General features: G+C 42.0%; 1 protein-coding gene across 1 annotated transcript in view; it reads left to right on the forward strand.

Moving 5' to 3' along the window:
- The first annotated feature begins 4,909 nt into the window (after positions 1-4,909).
- ptchd4 (patched domain containing 4) overlaps positions 4,910-19,915 on the forward strand; it is a 40,478-nt gene continuing 25,472 nt past the window's right edge. Inside the window, exons 1-2 of the mRNA XM_061052705.1 lie at positions 4,910-6,881; positions 18,224-18,719. Coding sequence (XP_060908688.1) covers positions 6,282-6,881; positions 18,224-18,719 — 1,096 coding nt within the window. The 5' untranslated portion in view covers positions 4,910-6,281. The remainder of the gene's footprint in view (positions 6,882-18,223; positions 18,720-19,915) is intronic.

Below are 19,915 nucleotides of genomic sequence, written 5' to 3' on the forward strand. Positions count from 1 at the left end.
CTCATCGTGTAATTGTTCACCGCACACTATGAGATCTGAAATGTGAATCGGTCATGTTTGTTGTCATGTGTGGGGTCTCTCACATTTTCAAAATTGTTTTAAAAGTTGTTTAGTTTGTACCAGGCATTAGTGGTCAGTTTTTTCATGTGGTTATCTTTTGTGATTATTTTTAGTTGGACTTTTCAAAGTAAGCCGTGTTTTTTGACTTTTGAGTTTTAGTTTAATAAATGATTTCTTGGTCTCTGCATTTGGGTCCAGTTCCTTTGTTTTTAGAAGAACTTGACATTGTGTTGGGAGTTGTTGCTTTTATTCATTTCTTTGTTTATTTTAAGGGTAGGGGGGTAAATGTTTGACTATATTTGGTAACTTATGTGTCAGAGGACAAAGTGGCAGAGGATAAAGGCCAGTTAATGACACCCAATTTGAGTTAAGTGGGCTTACTATGAACAGTGGAGGACTCATTAGGGTGTATAGTCTGCAGGGAACAATGGAGTATAATCAGAATCTATCAGTGAAATCCACTACCAAACCCTCATTTAGCAAACCCTGTACTTGTTTTTTTTTTGCTAAGTCACATTTATAGGCATTTGAGAGTGTTTCATGTTATTAAGATTTCTTGAGAATGAATCGGCCAAAAGGATGCTAAATTTAGCTAAAACTCCATGACAGAGTTTGGTTCTCTGTAAAGATTAACGGTCATTAGATGAGAAGCTGAAGTGAAGAAGAATGGAAACTCAGTGACAAAAGTGCTTTGTTCTTGACATGATTAGGCGGAGGTCATTTGTGTATGCATTTTAGGGGTATTAACTTTGTCACTCAGCCAATAAAGCAATGACAGCAACTGCTTTGTGTGGCATGCAGTCCTCCTCTGGATAGATTTGGAGCAGCTCTAGATGTTGTGTCATCCAGCAAGGAGGAGACATTTGTTCACTGTCACTGTCCCCCAAAGTTATTGATAGAGCACAGACAAAAATAGAATCACACAGCCTCATTGTGTGCAGGTATTTTTGGGACACAAAGTGACACTCGCTGATCTTCATTGTGCTGACTGTGAGCTATTTTCAGGGAGGCAGATGTGCATCCATTTGATTTCAGGATTAGAATCACTTTCTTCTCACAGCAAACGCAATGACTCAGCAATTAGGTGATGAAGTTAATCTAGAAATATAAAAAGCAGCTGTCGAGTTTAAAGGATATTTTTTTGACATATTGTAAAATCAGCTTGATGTTTTATGGGGCAGAATCTGATGACATGATTAATGCCATCCTCATATATGTCACTTAGAAACAAGGCAGCAGCCATGCCTGGCACAATAAGTGAAAATATGGATCATTTTAAATGTTTTATTGAACCAAACAAGATGCTTATTAGTTGCGAAGCTCAAGTCCATTCACCATCATAGTTACAATTTGGTGCATAAAATATGATCAAAATGAAGGAAAATAAATGTTTGCTAAATTTTTGCTAAAAGATTTGCTATGTTTGCCTTGACCTAGACTGTTGAGAAAATAAAGTAAAGTGCTTTTGACTTTGGGGGCACAAGGCATGTCACAGTTGATTTTTCTGTATTTAGTCTATTTGTTGCTGTCGTTTTTTCTGACAGGAGCTCTTTTGTTGTCTTCTCAGTTAACCAGACTGTGCATCCCAAGGGTAAGTAAGGTTTAGAAGCAGCAACAAATGATTTGATAAAATACACAATTACAGAAGTTTGTATGAAACTTTGGCTTTTTTGTTGCATGTGCATCGTCGCAGTATAAAATAGCATCGGTGCATTTGAGTGTAAGGCCTGTTTTTTTTGTGTCTGAGTCTTTGTTGAGGTGCTGATGAATGGCTTTGATTAGCAGTGAGGACAACAGCAGAGCCTTTAGAGCACCCTGCAGGATTACAGGACATTGCTAGCATTAGCCACTGAGGCAGAAAATCACTTTCATAAAGTCGCACAGACCTGACACAAACACACATAGACACCCGCACACACTGCACAGACACACATTGAGTGTGAGGAAGACCTAACTGTGAGGACTGCCACCAAAAAAACACAGAGGGATTGACTCCAAAATAATAAAGTTTAATAATGTCAACTTAAACATACACATGTTGGTGATATGTATACTGATACCAACAAATCATTAATTTAGTAGCACTTTCCTAGTTTTTACACCACAGGTCACACCTACACATTCACACTGAAGACAGAGGTTGTTATGTAAAGTGTCCATCTGAAGTAAATAAAAGTATAAAGAATATTTATTTAAAAAAATATATTAATGTGAGTTCTTATTTTTTTGATATATTTTTGTCTGTCTGTGGTTGTCACACTGTTGACTCACCATTTGAAAAAATAAATGGATTCCACTCAAACACAAACTTTCCCTTTTTTCTCCTTTTATTTAGAAAGTTGCTTTTCTGCAGTTAGCTTTGTTAGGGGAAAAACCTTTGGAAATGAAGAATATAAAACAGAAATCATATACTTATCAATGTGCGGAATGCAAACAAGCAACAAAACACAGCTTTAAACTTTGAAATACCCATGAAGCATCATTTTCATACATTGGGGACGGCAGTAGCTCAGTCTGTAAGGACTTGAGTTGGGAACCAGAAGGTCACCAGTTGAAGTCCCAGTGAGGAAATTGGTCTGGTAGCTGGAGAGGCAGATCACCTCCTGAGCCCCGACCAAGGCACCATCTTCTTGTGTTTCCCCTTGAAGTTGAGAACACTGCATCAGAAGATGAAGATTTCCCCCGACAATGACAGTTGAAAAGAGGCCGTTATGTCCACATTGGTTTACTGCAGGACGTTGCTACAACACCTCAGGGTTACCATCGGCAACCGTCTCTCCACTGACCAAGCTGTGGTTTCTTAAGGAGGGATCTTGCATCAACGATAAAGCCGAGTGTGGACACTGTGTGCGCCTTTGATTAAGTTCTTCCATAAATGAGATTCACCACCTCGGGATGAGGGAAGAAGACCCACACACCACCAGAGTAGAAGTCTGAAGCATGTTAGTGACTATAAACTGTGCATACTGATGAGGATTCACGCTTCAACCAGGCATTAGTAGATTCACATGACAGCTGTATTATAATAAATATATATATATATATTTATACACGGCATGGGCAGGTCGCTGAATTGGGAGAAACGATCTCTCAGGGGTGAAGGCTTTTCTGAATTTTGAATTTCTAGAACCCTGAACAGCTGGAAATCCAGAATAATGATTTAGTCACTCAAAGTGCACCCGTTTGAATCGTTCAGTGTTCCTCGTGCTGGCTTTGTGAGCAGGGGATCCAGTTTTGTCACTGACGACAATCAAAGGAAAAACAAATAAGAACAAATACGACTGCTGCAGCTTGTGCTCAGGAGGCCTGTTTGGCAGACTGTTGAATGAACACTTACTCATGCCAAGAAATTATTCAGGTGCAGAGGCAGAAACTGTGCATGCCCTACTTTTTATGCTCCTTCCTCGCCGCTGTTCCTCCAACTATCAGAGGTGCTGGCAACATTGAGGTCCAGGTCACTTACACTTAAGGGGGTTTCTCCGAGTGGCTTTCTTTGTATAAGCACTGGTAAGAGGTTTCATTGATAATAACCTCTGTAAACCTGAGAGAATACAACTGTACTGTAACAAGCACGAGCTCATTCTAATCCTGAGCTGGGATTGTTCATTGATGAAATGCTCACAGAGACGTTATTGGTGGTATAATCCTTGTCTGTGGATCTGGTCAACACAGCAGGGCAGCTACATGCCTTTGTGAGGATTTTACTAAGCAGAAATATAATAAGGAGAAAAATGAAGGGGAATAAAAAAAATAAAAAACAGTGTAACCTTTAAGTTGACTAATTGCTCCAGTGGCTGTAGAGAGGAAATTTGCCTCAGGATCCCAGACCTCAAACGATTCTGCACTAATCGGAAAATGAATATGTAACAGTAAAGTTATTTTTATCACTCTAGTCACAAGACCCCTGTATTATCCTTATTCCTAGTTTCTTGTGGCTCAAGAGGACAGAAATATAATCCGAGACATATCGGTTTAAATAATAAATGCATGTTATTTGTAATCCACGACGGAGGGAGGGTCAAAATATATTGGGTATCCATTATTTTTTATTTCTTTGGATTGTTGCCATTCTTTATAAAAAATGTCTCTTAGGTTCAAACCAGCACACATTCACAGCCAGACTGTCTCTTTAACGATCGTTTGAATATGTTTTAAAGTTATTGTTGTGCTTCCATAAAGCATCGTTGTGAGCATATTTGTGCTGTATGGAAAGAAACTTTGGCTGTATTAAAGTCTAAGAGCATTGGCTCCTGGGACGTTCAGCTTAACAAGATGTAAGAGGGGCCTCAAAGGGGGCCCAAACATCTTATAATTACCAAGAGCGAAGATGTTAGAACTACATGTTCAGTGGTTAGGCAATCTTAGAGACCAGTTTTGATTTCTTTATTGACAATTTATTTTGTCTGTCATTTAGTTTGGATGACTTAAAGGCTTTATATGCGATTTTTGATCCAGTAGATGTCGTCCTTGAGCACCAGCATGAAACCAAAACAACTCGCAGTGCATTGTTGTGTTAGCATGCTAATGCTAGCGATCTTTATTATGCTCGTATCTTCACACTGCATGTAAATTTACCTGAAATGAGCGTGATCTAGAAACACAGTTAAGCAGTGAGTACAGTATGTTATTCTTCTTTTCTCTAGTCCCTCAATTAAACAACTTTTATACACGAGGGGAGGAGTCAGCCGGCCGTCCCGTCGATGTAAACAAAGTGAAGATAGGACTCTGAAAACATCACAGACAGTGGGACTCGGGTGTTACACCCATTGTAGACAGTCATGACTCACAGAGTTATTTTCAGAGGATATACTTGATTTCTATTATATTTAAGTGTGAAAAATCACATATAAAGCCTTTAAGGGTTTTCAAGACAACACATCTGGTGTTAGCTGGAGGAAGTATCATGCAAACCATGATTTATTAAATAGACTGGATGTTTTACTACACAGCTAATGCACATCATGTAAATTTAAAGCTAGGATAGTGTCCGTCCCCCTCACCAGCATGGTGCTCAGCAGCAGTGAGTCTCAGTGCTGCCTCTGCTGGCCACATAAAAACCACCAATGATGAGTCAGGCTTAAATGCACTGCTTGCAAATTGAAGGCATTCTCTATGTTACATTAAACTAACCCAATGTCACTGAAGGTTTGATACCCGACATGACCCAGCTCAAGGTCAAACATGAACATACATATGTATGTATGCCGGCACAGCTGTAACCCTCTGCACTCAGAATGACCATCAAATGGACATTAAATTATCATGTCCCATCACTTTCTCACACTGGCTTAATGTAAGGCAGGGAAATGTGCAGGTTTAGTGAGCAGTGACAGGTTTCTTGGACTCCAAACAAAACAATATTTGATTAACAGAAGTGGTAATGACTGGAGTTAAAGAGGATGTGTGTGTGTGTGTGCCTTTGAGAATCATCCATGCCAATCCACTTAAACAGACAGGCTGTTTTTTTTTAAAGAATGGGGGGGGGGGCATGGCCCTGTCACACCACTCTGCTCTGGCCCTGTATAAACCACTCAGCATAAAGCAGTGCTCAAGGTGGGTTTTCCCCATTCATGAAGCTAACCGTGAGTCATCCCTGCAAGTGCTTTTGGCCATTAAGCCACCTGCAGGACACATTTTTACAACTCTCATGCTGCATCCACTGTTCCTAAAAATAACCAGGCACAACCATCCTGCCCCCCACCACCACCACCACCACCCCCACCCCTCTTTCCCCGCCACATGGTTACAGTTAAGTACATAAATCAGGCGCCACTGCTGGTGTGAGAGAGAGCTGTAAGAGGCACACAGGAGGCACACATGCACCTCACGCCGCCACGGCTCGTCGCTGCTACTGCAGCCGGTGCAGCGAAAGGAGACTCCACGGCTTTTTTGTTTTCTCCATCACACGGAGACGGAATGGCTTGAGAGCAGACAACACGGACTCGTCTCCATCGGCTTATGCACGATGATATTCTGACTGTCTGCCTGTCTGTGTCCGTCCGTCTTGCCGCGAATTGCTGCAGTGCTGTTTTTCCAGGTGTTGTGGTGTGTGTGTGAGTGTGTGTGTGTGTGTGTGTGTGTGTGTGTGTGTGTGTGTGTGTTTGTGTGCGTGCGTGCGTGTGTGAACGTGTGTGCATGGTGGTGGTGGTGGTGGTGGCGGTGTAGCCTGGTGTTATTTTCTTACGAATTGGACTAAGCCGGGGATCGGAGTCTGATGTCACATGTGCTTCATCGGAGGAGACGGGGCATCTGCAAGCTGGATTTTGTGGAGGATGCTGCGGCAAGTGATACACAGAGGGCTCAAGGCTTCATTCTACTGGCTGGGCTTATTCGTTAGCAGGCATCCCGTTTTCTTCCTCACCGTCCCCGCGGTCCTCACCATCATTTTTGGATCTACCGTGCTCAGCCGCTTCAAGCCGGAGACGGACCTGGAGGTGCTGGTCGCCCCTACTCACAGCCTCGCCAAGATCGAGCGGAGTCTCGCCAACAGCCTGTTTCCCATCGACCAGTCGAAGCACAAGCTGTACTCGGATCTGCACACCCCGGGCAGATATGGCAGGCTGATCCTGCTGGCAAAGTCCGGGGGGAACATCCTGGAGCTGGCCGACCAGGTCCTGCAGGTCCACAAGCAGGTGTTGGATTTGCGCGTCAATTACAAGGGATTCAATTACACGTTCGCGCACCTCTGCGTCCTGAGCCACAGGGACAAGCGCTGCCTCTTGGATGATATCATCACCATCTTCGAGGATATCAGACAGGCGGTGCTTTCCAACAGCACTTTCCTTAAGGTGCCCGTGAGCTATCCAAACACAACATTAAAGGTGAGGCTTTTTATTTTTATTTTTTGCACATTGCAGCCACTACATGCATGCCGAACAGGCCTGTGATCACCCCCCCCCCCCCTCAACCATTCAATAAATAAATATATAAATAAGAAATAAAACCTCCCCATTAGAGCCATGGTGGCAGTGCAGCAGCATGTGAATAGCTGTAGCTGTCTGACTCTTAAGAGCTTGCCATAATTTCTGAATGAACGCAGTGGGCTTGTGATGTGTGGGGCTGCAGATTGCTACATGTATCAAGAGCGAGGGAACCCTTTTTATCACACTAACAGTCAGCTTTGCAGTCCCCCCCCATTCCCCCAACCTCACACACACATACACACTTGATGCAGGTGAATTTATTGGCTAATTGTAGCCCCCTCACTTACTCAGCCACTTACACACAGGCACGCACACTCACGCATGCACACACAGGGATATCCTGCCCTTTTTTTGATGCAGTGTCTCCCTCCCTCCCTCCCTCTTAGCTGCACATGCAGCATGACATGGTTACAGCCTGGATCTTCCTGTCACTTAATGATTTTCATGAAGCTGCACACATGCAGCTATACTTCAGCTGTAAGCGGCAGCACACATGTAGATATATACAGGTGCACATGCCCGCCAGATGCATCAGGTGCAGATGTCCTCTGCAGATGGTGCCCTATGCAATCAGGTGTTTGAGAGCATGCAAACTAAAAATATTTTGCAGGCTTGCATCACATGCAGGTTTAGTAAGGCTCTTTAGCCTTTAGGTTTTTTGTGTTAATTCTAATTAAACCAATTGGCAAACCACAAGGCAATTACAACAAGTATTGGATTGATTTAAATGCGGATTATCGTCTCTATTGTATATGGCCTTGAGGCATGCCTTGTATTGGACACACACGGCTTTATAAACACCAGTTTTGCAACACCAGGCAATTTGATTTTCAAGTGCATGTCACTCTGCCACACATGCAGTAGGCCTAAACAGACACAGGCTCATATTTAATGTTTCACAAGCCTGGTCTCAAGCATGGCGGGTTGAAAGTTCCATTGAGAGCTGCCATGGCAGTGTGAGCTACCCTAGTGGCATCAGTGTCTGAGTGGAGTATGGAAAAAACCTTACACATTTGAGAATACACAGTGGGTTTTGTTTTTAATGACAAGTGGGAGTCAAATACAGGCTGTGAACTCTTTTTCAACACATATATGGAACTTCTTTAATATGGCTGTGTATAAAAGATAGATGTCAGTACTGTCCAGGCAAAAACTTGTATTAAAATGTGTCTTTTAAAACGTTCAGAGGCGCCAGTACCCTAGGGTTTAGTGTGTGAGCCCCATGTACAGAGACTTAAGTCTTTGGGTGGCCCGGGTTAGAATCCGACCTGTGACTCCTGCAAGGCATGCAGAAAAATGAATAACAATAGGGGATGTTTATCAGACATAAACATTCAAATATCCATAAAGAAAACAACCACAAAAAATGCATCTCATACCTCGAGTTAGCACCTGGCACCAATCCAAAAGAGGGCTCTTTTACCTACCGTATGAGAAGGTGGCATCTTGGAGAGGATTATTTTAATGGGGCACTCTTAATAATCGATGATGATTACATTTAATATCCCTCCCTTAGTGGTCCTACTGTTATCTAAACACCTGTGCTTATCTGTGTCAGAATACACAGTAATCGTCAGGAGTGATTCTCTGTATGGAAATGAAAGTTTATTCCACGAGGAGAAGACTTTCGCACCTGTGCAGAGCAGAAAACTACGACAGGACGAGTCACACTGTCATCTAACTATCACATGTGGTGGCTGTGGCTCAGTGTCAATTGTCTCTCAATGGTAAATGGACTTGAGTTTGTATATTTATTTTCTAGTCTTCTGATTACTCAAAGCTCTTTTACACAGCAGGTCACACCTACACATTCACACACTGATGGTAGAGGCTGCTGAGTAAAGAGACCATCAGAAGTAACTCATCATACACATTTATACACCGCAGATGAAGCAATTAAGGGTTAAGTGTCTTGCCCGAGGACACATCGGACATGTTGCTGCAGGAGCTGGGGCTCTAACCCTCGACCTTCCGGTTAAGAAACAACGACTCTACCAACTGAGTCACGGCCACCCTGGTGGAAAGATGGTGATGAAAAAGGTTGAGGGTTCGATCCCCAGCTCCTGCAGCCACATGTCCAATGTGACACTTGACCCCAAGTTGCTCCCACTGCTTCTTCAGCGGGGTATGAATGTGTATGTAAGCCAGCCTCTACCATCAGCGTGTGAATTTGTAGGTGTGACCTGCGGTGTAAGTCCATTCAACATTCACGCTGGTAAAGGGTTAGTTCACCTCATAATAAAAATAGATATATTCTCCTCGGTGATAATCAGACGTCTGAAACCTTTGACTGTAGTTGAAGTGAAGGCATTTTGCTCATGGTGCTTCTTCTTTGAGTTTGGATTAGAAGTCGTGGGTCTGAACATCTTTCCAGATGACATATTATAAAGATAATGATTCATCTCTGGGTTCAAACACCAAGGTAACAACCACACAGTCTAAACATAAATATATGAAGTGACAATTATGTTTATCACTGAAAAGAAGAGAATCCATACAAATCAAATGCTGAAAAACAACATCTGGCATTTCTATTGGTTCTCATATATAACCCTATAGCGTTGAGAGTTCTAACCCTCATAATGGAAGTTACCTGACACATTTAGATGTGTTCACACTGTACAGTATACTGAGGCACACTCGTCCTAACATCATCTCCTCTCCAGCATGAATTGCATTTTTTCTTTTCCTTGACGGGTTGATGTGACCTCCCTCCTCTCCAGCTCTACTCTGGATGCATCAGGCACTCTGCAGCCTCCATGTTCCTGAATCCTTCTGCTCTCTGTCTGCCTGTTTGACGAGCTGTCTGAGCTAATTCATTCGCCTGACTTTCTTATGCCTCATCCCCCTCTTTGATGTCACAGCCGGGGTTTATTTCTGTGCTTGTTATACAGACGTTGTCTTCTTAAAAAAGTTTGACTTTTTGCTGAGCTGAACTTTAGCTCTGTTCCCTCGGTAAATTGCTTAAAATAGCTATATTTTTTATTTGTTTTGCTCTGTCTGCAGTTTCTTTAAAGATTTATAATTTTTATTTTTAAACTGTCAGGTGTTAAAGATGAAAAATACATGACTGTGATGAAATGAAGCCAACAAAGCTACACGGACACACATCATTGGACTCAAATTAATATAGATTGAAAACTTTATGAAGAAACAGATAAAAATAATGTGCTGTTATTGAATCATGCATTAATTCAACCTCTTCACCATTCTTTTCTCCCATGGTTTATTAGGTTTGATGAAATGACAAAGAATTAACAGCAGCTGATGAGACATATTGTATCTGATGGATGCACTGATGAGGGTCGTCATGATACTGGAATCTAAAGCTTTGACACAATATTACAAAGTCAAAGCAATAAAGATACCTGTTTTAATAATATGGCAACACAAATGGAATTCCTAGGCACCGAACATTGTGCAATTTTTTTGATTTTTTAATAACAGAAAAAAACTTTGCACACATGTTTAATCTGACAGGTGTGGAGGAGAGCAATGTGTGCTCTTAAAGGTAAACTCCAGCACCCTGTCTAACTTGCAATCTTTTTCTTCTTCTCTTTTATGTCGGATGGCAACTAGCGTTCAAGGCGCATTAGCGCCCCCCGTTTCCCAGTTGATGGTGTAATTACAGGTTTAAATCTATCAAACTTTTATCGAAGGTTTTTATATTTATATTGAGAACATTAATTATCACACTAATTATCATTATTGTTTTATTGCCCAGGCCTATTGGTACACATTTTGATGATTTCCTCTTAGTATATTTCAAACTTTTTGGTTAACCAAGAGGTGCTTCTCAAGTCGGCTGTGGCTCAGTGGTAGAGTTGGTCGTCTCTCAACTGGAAGGTCCAGTGTTTGATCCCCATGTCCTGCTGCCACATCTCTGATGTGTCCTTAGTCAACACATTTAACCCCAAGTTGCTCCCACTGCTTTGTCAGCATCGTGTGAATATGTATGAATGGATGAGTTAATACTGATGGTCTCTCTACTCAGCAGTCTCTACCATCAGTGTGTAAATGTGTAGGTGTGACCTGCGAGGTAAAAGAGCTTTGAGTAGTCAGAAGACTAGAAAATAAATAAACAAGCTCAAGTCCATTTAACATTTATCAAGTCTCATAAGTTACATCCATGCACTACACACTTGTGTCTATTTCTTGCTACTTAATCCTTCCCACTAGAGATGAATGGAGAGACACGGAGAGAGGGAGTGAGAAAATACATAGCATCACCTGGAGCTATACGTCTGTCAGCATCAGCTGATCACTCAGCTGTCAGTCGGCTCACACAGCTGTTTGTTTCTGCACACATGTTCACTTTATTAGTTCTATCACAATACAGACAGAACAGTGCTATTCTCCGTTTATCACCTGATAACAAACACGTTCACATGAGGAACACGTGCAGCCCATTTAAGTATTATTTCTACCAGCACAATTCTTTATTATGTTTAATTATGTATTCATAATTTCCGTCTGATTGTGAACTCTTTATTCTGGAAACAAATATACTTTTTGATGTCTCAGGAACACTGGAAATTATCTTTATTAGTTTTACATTTCAGGAGGAAAAATAAATCAATGACAATATTCAATGTGATGGTTAAAGCATTAACTTGAAACTTTGTTACCATGGTGATGAATGGAAATCACAGACTCACACTCTCTTTATTTCTCTTTATAATAAAGTGACAGAGGAAATAACTGACCATGAAAAAGAATATTTCTGTTATAATGAGGAGCTTGTTTGGGATCCTTTTGATCAAATATAAAACTCTGGATTGATAAACTCTATTGTGTGGATTTTATCAACATTATGCCCAATATTTCATAATTAATAATCATGTTTATTCCATTTTTATTAATCCCAGCTCTTCACATGTCCTTCTTAAACTGTTTCAATGTCTGTTTATTTAAAAAATATATATATATCAATAAAGCATCATCAGTGTTTTTACATCTATATTCTCTTCCTGTAAGACGTCTCAAACGTCCGATGACTCATCCTGCTCTCACAGGAATTTCATAATTTTTACACCAATTAAAAAGCTTTGTGGAAGCTAATGATCCAATCAAATTCCTCCTAATGCGTTTTAGATTTTGTCCTCCATCACTTACGTTTTAAGTTGTCTCTGTGGTCAGTCGGAACAGAAGGAACAATGATGGAGCCTAATAACTCTTAAATGCAGGGCTCAGACTAAGAGCGACGGTTTACACCTCACACAGCCTCTCCCATCAGGAGAGAAATGTGGTCTGGGCCCTCGGTTGGCACTGATGTTCTGCCCAGATTAACAGCAGATGTGAGGGGTTAAAGATCAAGTCTGCAGCGACCTGATAACTGAAACTCCCGTAGTGTGAGCATTTCATACAGACATGCCCGTTTAGTTTAAGATACTGAAACATTTGTAAAAGCATCTTTTCTTGCACTATCAATCAGTCAATCAATCTTTATTTGTATAGCCCCTTTCATACACATTCATAACAAACGTTATCTTGAGACACTATAAAAAAGAGCAGGTAAAATACAATGTTATGTTATTGTTCGATCTTCTTCCCTGCGTTGTTGACATCCACATTTATCTTAGTCCATGTGTCCAGGTTGCAACGCTTTTATTGACACGTCATTGTGCTTTGAAAGTCCAATTTAAAAAGAGCATTTTAATTAATGAATAAAAATACACCACTTAATAAAACATAGTAAAATGGTAAATACAGGAGCAACTTCAGGTAAAGCTGTGGCTCAGTGGTACATTCGGTCGTCTCTCAACCGGAAGGTCAGGGGTTCGATCCCCAGCTCCTCCAGCCACATATCCGATGTGTCTTTATGCAAGACAGTTAACCCTGAAATGCTCCCACTGCTTTGTTGTCAGCGTATGTCAATCAATCAATCAGTATTTGTAAAGCGCCAATTCATGACAAGTGTTAACTCAAGACGCTTTACAAAAAGAGCATATGAGATAATATGCTGAAAGGATTTCTCCTTTGTATTCTTTTGTACACTTCCTTGCTGCTGAGGTGGAGGTCGGAGCAGGCCGTGCATGAAAGAGGACGGCGATGGTTCTGGGGACGACACAGTCCCATGGTGGTGGCTGGGCGTCCGGTGGTGGTTTGGTGTGTATGAATGGATTAGTTATTTCTGATGGACTTTTTACTCAGCAGTCTCTACCATCAGTGTGTGAATGTGTAGGTGTGACCTGCAGTGTAAAAGAGCTTTTAGTAGTCTGAAGGCAAGCAGGGCTAAGTTCTCTTCTTCTTATAGAAAAAGATGAGAACATTATTCTTGAAATAACAGCATGTTTTAAATTTTGGACAAACCAACAGCAGCAACCGAACCAACAAGTTACAAGAAAAGCCTTTGATACCCAGGAGTGTGCTTATTGTGTTAAACCCGAGGTCTGTAGTATCTTCTTTCATTCAGTTCCTTAGTCTGAGTAAGGGCAAAGAGTTGTGACACACCTGCTCGAGGGGAGGGGGAGGTGGAGGTGTGCCGCTGCGACATCTACTGGATTAAAAAGTCACTCATTCTTTCTTTAATAGATAAATGTGTTGTGACAATTATTTTATTTAGTGATGTTGGAAAGTCACTGCTGCAAATTAATTTAAGTTTTTGCAATTTAAGAAATAAAACTGGAGCTTATGCTTTCTTAGATTCATCAGCAATAACTGAGAGATGACGTAATGTAGACACATACATGATAAAACCTGAATGCTGAGTCGGGGAATTTTGAGATGAAAAATGTAACAGGTCTTGTTTTATGAATTGAGGTATGACTCTTACAGCAAACCTGGTTGTGACCAGTTATTGTTATCAATCATGGGATTTCAAGGTACACCACCAATAATATTTCCTGCTGCCCACGTAATGCTGCTTTTTTCACTGGAGTTAATGGTTGACTTAAATTTCAGTAAACACTCACAGGGATTTATTTTTCTGCCTCACAGCGAGTGAGGTTTGAATCCCCGTCTGATGGGAGCCTCTCTGTGTGGAGTTTGAATGTTCTCCCTGTGCATGTGTGGGTTCTCTCCTGGTACTCCAGCTTCCTCCCACAGTCCAAAGACATGCTCGTTAGGTTAACTGGTGACTCTAAATTGCCCGTAGGTGTAAATGTGAGTGTGGCTGGTTGTCTGTCTATATATGTCAGCCCTGTGATTGGCTGGTGAACAGTCCAGGGTGAAACCCCGCCTCTCGTCCAATGACAGCTGGGATTGGCTCCAGCCCCCCGCGACCCCGAACAGTATAAGTGGTTTAGATAAATTGGATGAAAGTTGACATTGTTGTGATTGCAATAAGTTGGTTGTGTCTCAACTGGAAGTTTGGGAGTTTGAACCCCAGCTCCTGAAGCCATATGTCCGATGTGGCCTTGGGCAAGACACTTAACCCCAAGTTGCTGCCGCTGCTTCGACGGCGGCGTATGAATGTGTATGAATGGATAAGTTACTTCTGATGGACTCTTTACTCAGCAGTCTCTACCATCAGTGTGTGAATGTGTAGGTGTGACCTGTGGTGTAAAAGAGCTTTGAGTACACTAAATGTGCTATACAAAGTCAAGTCCATTTTCCATTTACCAATAACTTAGATTCCTTATCAAATTGACTTCAGTTACATATCGTCTGTTTTTGTGGATCATTTTCAGTTAGGCCTTGTGAAAAAAGCTTTAAATAATGTGTTGCTGCATAAATCATTATATATTTAGGAAAAACACTTCAAGTGTAATTTGCAAGTGGGTCATACACCCAGGTGTCCACTGTTACCGCTGGATGTTAAATCCACTGCTGAAGGGCTTTAAAATAAATCATTAAAGCAACATTTTCCCTTAGTTAGATGTGTTCAGTGTGTGAGCCCCAGAGTGTATTACTGTCTGAACCATAATCAAGGTTTTGCTTTGGGGTCCCTCAGGTGACATCTTCACCTTGGCCGAGTACACACTCGTCTAGCTTCATTGCTTACTAATTGAAAGTTATTCATGAAACAAGGGTTAGACAAACTCCTCTTGCAGCCGATTGGCTAATCGTCTTAAACACTGCTTACTTCAAATGAAATATGTTATATAAGAAGTACGAGCAAAGCTGCCATAAAGCTGGCAAGTCATTCAGCCTGCCAACTTAAAGCATTTTCCTAATTAAGTTCTGGTTAGTGAAAATGGACGACAGTCATTGCATGATAGCAACTGAATGATAAAATACCTCCTGGGGGGTCAGAAAGTAGTTTGAGTTCCAATGAGCTGAGAAAAAGAATCGCACTCATTATTTCAAGGAAGTTGATTTTCTACCCCAAAAATGTTCAGACGTGTGGAAATAGCTTTAAATAATAATAATAATAAAAACCCTTCTGATGCATCTGTGGTAGAAAGTCAGTGACAAACATTCTGCGGACTGATAAATGGGATTTGTTTTTGTATCTGTCCTGTCCCGGGGCGTCGAGTTTAACTGTCTGGTCTCAGGCCAACCAATCAGTAGACTTCATCAAGACATCATCACTGCCGCATTTTAGGTAAAGACGAGACTTTGGACTTCCATTACGTAAAGCTTGTGTTTAAATTTTTAAACAGACTTGCTCCTCAGCTTCTCTGCAGACACGTACAGAGACGACAGTTCTGTAGCAGAGCAGCTTCAAGTGGTAACTGTAAAGTTTACATTTGCTCTAACAGCTTTTTCTGTGAAAGGAGTCAAATCCTGGAACTCGCTACCTGACCACTCGAAGCTCACTGCAAACTTTAATACTTTAAGAGAGACACCAAGTCCTGGTTAGTTCAGCAACAGACTTGTACTCATGTTTAAATGTTTGTAGCTCTATCACAGCTTCAGTGTGTCTGAATGTATCCTGCTGTACCCAGTTCATTCTGTCTTTTTCCTTTTTAACTGTTTTGTCTTCTAAAAACATGTCAGCCGCTATAAACACTATGATACTTGCATCGGACTCTGTTTTCAGTTTGTCTATTTATATTGTTTCTGTCCCTATCTAATAAACCATAAAATACAATACAAATAAATATCAGGAGCTATCCAAACAGAAGACACACAACATTTAGAATCGGATGAACAGAGGTCGGATGATTGTCAGAAAACAGCACCTTTAGGCGACGACGTTGGAGTGTTTTAAACTGTCCTGAGGTTAGATTAAAGAGCTCAAATGCTGAACTTGAAAATAATCAGACTGTAGTTATATAATATTTAATTAATTAGATGGAACAAGATGATGGGAGACATGTTTAGAGGTTATCATCCTGATCATCAGGGTCCTAACATGGCACCACTAAATTGCACATTGTCCTCAGCTGTCCTCACTGCTGCATTTCAAAACGTGAGCTGTTATATTGTGACATTATGACATTATGAACATCTATCTTGGTATTGTTTTCAGCTGCATCTTACAAAGGTTGTGTCAGCAGTAACACAGATCCGTCTTGCAGACAGTCTCCCAGCTGCCTCCTTAAACCATTCACTGCTCTATACAATTCTCCATCCAGAATTTCATTATCTTCAAACGCTCGTCACTCCAATGTCTTGCATGTTCTATATTATTAAATGATCATATAGTGTCATCAACCTTTACTGCCATGTATGTCCACAGCTGTAAGGTAAATGTAATGTAATAATGTTAAATCAACACCAAAGCAAACACAGATGCTCCGCCGATCATGAAGCTGTTTGTTGAACACTTACTGACCTAGTTTCCTCCTGTCTAGATCCTTGCTTGTGTTACTTCCTGTCAGATGTAGCCCAGCCTCCAATCCTGCTGCTCAGGACATAAATTAAATTGTAATAGATTGATTTTTATTTGACATGGATCATCACAGTCACATTGGACGAGCCAGATGCATTGTTTGAGTGTTTTAAGCTCATTCTCAACACTTGTCCACACAAGGCTTTTGAGAGACAGAAAAGCTAAGATGTACTATAATAATACAGTGACAGCAGTGAAGCAACACATCATGAATGACATGTATAAGCTGTAAACCAATTAAACAAAGGCAACATGATGAGACAATAAACCAGTTGTGTAAGCTCTTCATGGGAGCACTGTTGTTTTAATCTGAGCTGTTGTTTGAGTCCTCTGTTAAAAGTGTTACTGTTGGTCTCCAGTTGGAAGCTGGTAGGTAGTTACACCCCCTTTGTAGAGAAAGCAGACAGAGCTGAAGAGGTGTTGTACATTGGGACCAGACATTCAACTCTGATGGAGGCTTGTGTGATTGTTCTGAGAGCTCTGATGCCTAGTGGCTTATTAAAAAAACAGTTTCAGGTGACTGAAGTGTCGATTAATCATCATGTGTATAGCCAATTCATAACAAGTGTTAACTCGAGACGCTTTATAAATGAGCATACGGGATAAGATGTACAAAGGATTTCTCCTTTGTATTCCTCACGTTCCTGTTGTCCACACTTCCTTGCCGCTTAAGTGGAGGTCGGAGCATGCCTTTCATTAATGAGGACGCCCGTAGTTGTGGGGACGACACAGTCCGATGGTGGAGGCTGGGCGTTGGGAGGTAGTGGGATGACACATGGCACAGTCCGATGTTGGAGGCTGGGCGTTGGGTGGTAGTGGGTCGACACAATCCGTTGTTGGAGGCTGGGCGTTGGGTGGTAGTGGGTCGACACAATCCGTTGTTGGAGGCTGGGCGTCGGGTGGCAGTGAGAGGACACAGTCCCATTTTGGAGGCTGGGCGTCGGGTGGCAGTGAGAGGACACAGTCCCATGTTGGAGGCTGGGCTTTGGGTGGTAGTGGGAGGACACAGTCCAATGGTAGTGGCTTCAGGGAGGTTGGGTTGTAGTAGTGCCAGATCACCACACTGAAGGTTGGGGGAGCATGACTTTGATTGCTTGTATATCGAGATTATTGGTCTTTATGTAGTTGGAGCTTCTTACCATGACGTAATGCGATATGGCAAATGTGAAAAAATCATTGCATGCATGTATAACTTTACAGTTTGACATGACAAGTCCCTGCTAATAAAATAAAAGCAGTTTAGATCTGGTTTGACCTTCTTACAAATGTACTTAACCTGTCTGTCACATTTTAATTTCTCATCCAGAATGATGATACCTTCATTCACTTCTTCCATTATTTTGTCCTTTATCCATCCCTCAAATAAATCATTTATAGACCTATTACGTATGAAAAAGCACATGGAAGTTGGTTTAAATGAGACGACAATGTTTCATTTTTCATTGAGGTGTGACCAAAGGCACTAAAAACGTGTATGTTCCTTTAGAGCTAATCCCCTTTATTTCTAAATCCCCCACAGGATGGCCGTGTGTCCTTCATCGGCCACCAGCTGGGTGGCGTGTCCTTCTCACCCAACAGCCGGGACCAGCAGGTCAAGTTCGCCCGTGCTGTCCAGATTACCTACTACCTCCGCAACCATGGCCCTGTGGTGCAGGATGCCATCGCAGAGCGCTGGGAGAACGAGTTCTGCGCCCTGGTCAACCGGCTGTCCACAGTCGAGGCCCCCCATGCAACCGACCAGCTCCACGTCCAGTCGCTCACCTCCTTCAGCCTGTGGCGGGATTTCCACCAGACCGGCGTCTTGGCCAAGGGGGAAGTGCTGGTCAGTCTCGTGCTGGTACTCTTGGCCGCCACCATCTCCAGCTCCATGCGGGACTGTCTAAGGGGGAAGCCGTTCCTGGGCCTCCTGGGCGTGCTGACCATCTGTATCGCCAACGTCACGGCTGCAGGAATCTTTTTTATATCAGACGGGAAGTTCAACTCCACGCTGCTAGGAATCCCATTCTTTGCTATGGGTGAGTGGGCGCTCATGTTGTGAAAGGGATTGACTGCATCTTCTGTGTGTGTGTGTGTGTGTGTGTGTGTGTGTGTGTGTGTAGTGGTTGGTTAGGGGCCTTATCAGCGGTAGACACTCGCATTGAGTTGATTGGGAAAGGAATTAGCTGAATTGTGATGGGCTTTCCTCAGGGGATGCCCGCAGTTCATTGCAGTTGTTGCAACCCAAGGAGATTGGCATGTGTGTGTCTCCACACTCCATGTGTGTGTCTCCACACTCCATGTGTGTGTCTCCATGTGTGTGTCTCCATGTGTGTGTCTCCACACTCCATGTGTGTGTCTCCACACTCCATGTGTGTGTCTCCATGTGTGTGTCTCCATGTGTGTGTCTCCACACTCCATGTGTGTGTCTCCATGTGTGTGTCTCCATGTGTGTGTCTCCACACTCCATGTGTGTGTCTCCACACTCCATGTGTGTGTCTCCATGTGTGTGTCTCCATGTGTGTGTCTCCACACTCCATGTGTGTGTCTCCATGTGTGTGTCTCCACACTCCATGTGTGTGTCTCCATGTGTGTATCTCCACCCTCCATGTGTGTGTCTCCATGTGTGTATCTCCACACTCCATGTGTGTGTCTGTGTGGACCTTACTGCTGCGTTTGAAGATCACATTCTTTTGTCAGGAAACAGAAAAAGAAAGTAATTCTGTGATTCTTGCAGAGCGCACACATTCAATTGTAGTGCAACATGTTTCAGTATTTCACCGGGTGTTGGGTGTTGTTATTCTTAGTGTGGTGGCTTTGACTGTATACTCTTTTATAGTATAACTCAACCATTAGTTACAACTAACCGCTAACACACATCACTGTGAAACTGTGTAAGAAAAGACTCACAGTTAGATATATCATAGGATCTATAGGATATTATCAGTTTGATGTTTAAGTTGTGTGTCAGTGGTGTCATGGAACATAATGATTTGAATCAGAGTTTAAAAAATCTGATGTTTTGAAATAAAATGTTAGAAACAAATGTCATCATTTGGCAGGTAGGTGGGATAAGAGTGAACAAAGGATGTGACACATGAACTGACACTGATTCTAACATCCTGAAGTCATCAGAACTCATTATTCTGACTCACCAAAGAACAACACTGGTGTTTAAAATACATTTATTGCAGTTGCCTTGTCAGAATGGTAAATGGACTTGAGCTTGTAGCGC

This window comes from Labrus mixtus, chromosome 12 (assembly GCF_963584025.1).
Source record: "Labrus mixtus chromosome 12, fLabMix1.1, whole genome shotgun sequence".
NCBI classification, from domain to species: Eukaryota; Metazoa; Chordata; class Actinopteri; order Labriformes; family Labridae; genus Labrus; species Labrus mixtus.